The sequence below is a fragment of the Penaeus monodon genome, chromosome 37 (assembly GCF_015228065.2).
Source record: "Penaeus monodon isolate SGIC_2016 chromosome 37, NSTDA_Pmon_1, whole genome shotgun sequence".
Lineage (NCBI taxonomy): Eukaryota > Metazoa > Arthropoda > Malacostraca > Decapoda > Penaeidae > Penaeus > Penaeus monodon.
In genome coordinates this window covers 14,159,099-14,161,598 of record NC_051422.1, presented here as the reverse complement: position 1 = coordinate 14,161,598, position 2,500 = coordinate 14,159,099, and the positions used below count along the sequence as shown (strand labels likewise).

The following is a 2,500-nucleotide window of genomic DNA, read 5'->3' as shown; positions in this document are numbered from 1 at the left end:
ATAGGTGAGAGCCACGCCCACCCGCGCGCTGGCCAATCGGAGGTCAGAGGCGCTCTCGAACTGCTGGTTCTCATCGGTTCTCTGTCTGTGGATGTCGTGGCGGTGATTGGTGACCGATTGGAGAGAAGTGGGGAGGGGGATAAGAGTGTAATTGGGGGTTAAATTGTGGTAGTGTTGATTGGGGTGATTAGAGTGTGGTTAGTGATTAAAGTGTGGGGAAGAGTGATTAGAGTGTGGTTAGTGATTAAAGTGTGGGGAAGAGTGATTAGAACGTGGTAAAGAGTTGGTCAAAGTGTGATGAAGAGTGTGGCTAAGGGCGGTAAAGAGTTTTATTAATGGTGAAGAGTGCTTAATGGTAAGAGTGATTAGAGTATGATTGGTATCTAGTGGTAAAATTGTGGTAAACAGTGTGGTTAGTAGTTAAATGTGATAAAGAGTGTAATAAGAGAGAGATTAGTGACTGGAGAATAATAAAGAATGTCATGAAAGTTTGGGACCAATAACTGGAGAGTTGCAGAGTGTGTCTTCAGCGACGAAGAGTGACTGGAGTAATTAGTAGGATTAGGGACAAATAATGAAAAGATTATTAGAAAATAGAAACGACGACCTACTCGCTTATGACGACCAATAACGACAGTAACTCATACACATATTCTTTATTTATTCACCAACGCCAACTAAGAAAACATAATAATATTACCTAGTCGTAGAAATCAGGCAATAACGACCCTTAAACGTAACATTGTAGTTCCACGGCCAAGCGAGGTCCTCATGAACGTCCAGGCCTGTGCACTCCTCCATCATACCCCACAGGAGGTAGTTTCCGTAGATGAGGCCGTCGGGTACTTTACCCCATGAGTCGGGTACTGTTGGGGAGGGAGGGAGAGGTGGTGAGAGTTCAGGGGCGGAAGTGTGGGGGGGAGGGAGGGAAGGAGAGAGAGAGAGAGAGAGAGAGAGAGAGAGAGAGAGAGAGAGAGAGAGAGAGAGAGAGAGAGAGAGAGAGAGAGAGAGAGAGAGAGTGAGAGTGAGAGAGAGAGAGAGAGAGAGAGAGAGAGAGAGAGAGAGAGAGAGAGAGAGAGAGAGAGAGAAACTTGATGGGGAGTTGGGTAAGAGAGGCACAATACTACTGGATTTTAAAATATCTATACTAATTTACGCATGGACATCGGAAGAATAGAAATATATTTATCAAATTTGGCCTATAATCAATATACTGAACAAAATACGCAAACACAAAACATAAACACCAGACATACACACTCGCGCGCGCGCCCGCGTACTCAACCAGACAACCTACTTACACAATAACGGCCAGAAATGTCCCTCCTCCACAATCTTGCCCAGAAGTGCAGTTGACTCCAACACTCGTAAAATATCCTCTACGTCGCTAGCACAGGCAGGGTTCACGAGAGATGTGTTTGTCGAGGGCAGGTAGACGCCTTTTAGCCACGAGAGGTCCGTCTTTTTGCTGAAAAAATTAGAAGGGGTTGTTAATGTGACGAGATATTTTGGATTTGTTTTTTGGGAGGGAGGATGGGGGGAAGGGAGGGAGGGGAAGGGAGATGGATGGGGGAGGAGGGAAGAGGGAGAGGAAGAGTAGGAAGAGCAAGAGAGAGAGGGAGGGGGAGGAAGGAAGACAGACAGACACTAAAAACGTGAAAGATCAAACAGGATAATTTTCGTTCGTAGTATTACCACCCACAAAGCTAACGAAACTAATAATTTCTTTCCACATAAAGACAGCAATACAAAAAAAAATGATATTAAATAGATAATAATAATAAATAAAAATAAAAACCACCTTTTTAATATGTCACATTTTACTCAACCCAACCAAATAAAGACAGCAATACCAAAAAAAAAAAAAAAAAAAAAAAAAAAAAAAAATAATAATAATAATAAATAAATAAGTAAATAAACAATAATAATAATAATAATAATTATAATAATAATAATAATAATAATAATAATAATAATAATAATAATGATAAATAAATGAAAATAAAAATATGAACCACCTCTTAAATAAGTCACATTTTACACAACCCAACCAATTTCGCTTCAGCTTTGCGCGCCAAAAACATTCGAATCCACCCGTAGTGACCCGTATTTTAGGTGTCACGAGTGAGATTTTGTTTCTCTAAATCATAGAATGCTTGTTAATCTCACTACCTAATCATTGTCAAAAAATGATGAAGTACAAGTTTTATTTTGCTGGAATATGTATTGTGCATTTTTGTTGATCTTTGCTGAAGCGCCAACTTTTTGGAGGCCATGTAGATCGACTGACGCTTTTGTTAATTGGGTTTTTGTAATATTCAATGTCTTGTTTGAATGTTTGGAGTCTTCCCGGAAAATGTAGCAGATGAACAGTTTCTTAAAAGTTAACGATATGTCTAACCCATGTACTATGTATCCTGTTTACTGTAATGTGCACTCATATAAAAGCGGGCATGTAATATACGTTGCAAAATGATGGTAATGATATCACAAACAATAC

The 2,500-nt window shown here is 39.9% G+C and overlaps 1 protein-coding gene across 1 annotated transcript in view; it reads right to left on the bottom strand.

The window, feature by feature from the left end:
* LOC119596375 (nose resistant to fluoxetine protein 6-like) overlaps positions 1 to 2,500 on the bottom strand; it is a 24,959-nt gene that overhangs the window by 14,347 nt on the left and 8,112 nt on the right. The window contains exons 2-4 of the mRNA XM_037945590.1: positions 1,302 to 1,468; positions 701 to 866; positions 1 to 85 (exon numbers count right to left, since the gene is read on the bottom strand). The exon at positions 1 to 85 is cut by the window's left edge and continues 69 nt beyond it. Of these exons, the coding sequence (XP_037801518.1) occupies positions 1 to 85; positions 701 to 866; positions 1,302 to 1,468 (418 nt within the window). The remainder of the gene's footprint in view (positions 86 to 700; positions 867 to 1,301; positions 1,469 to 2,500) is intronic.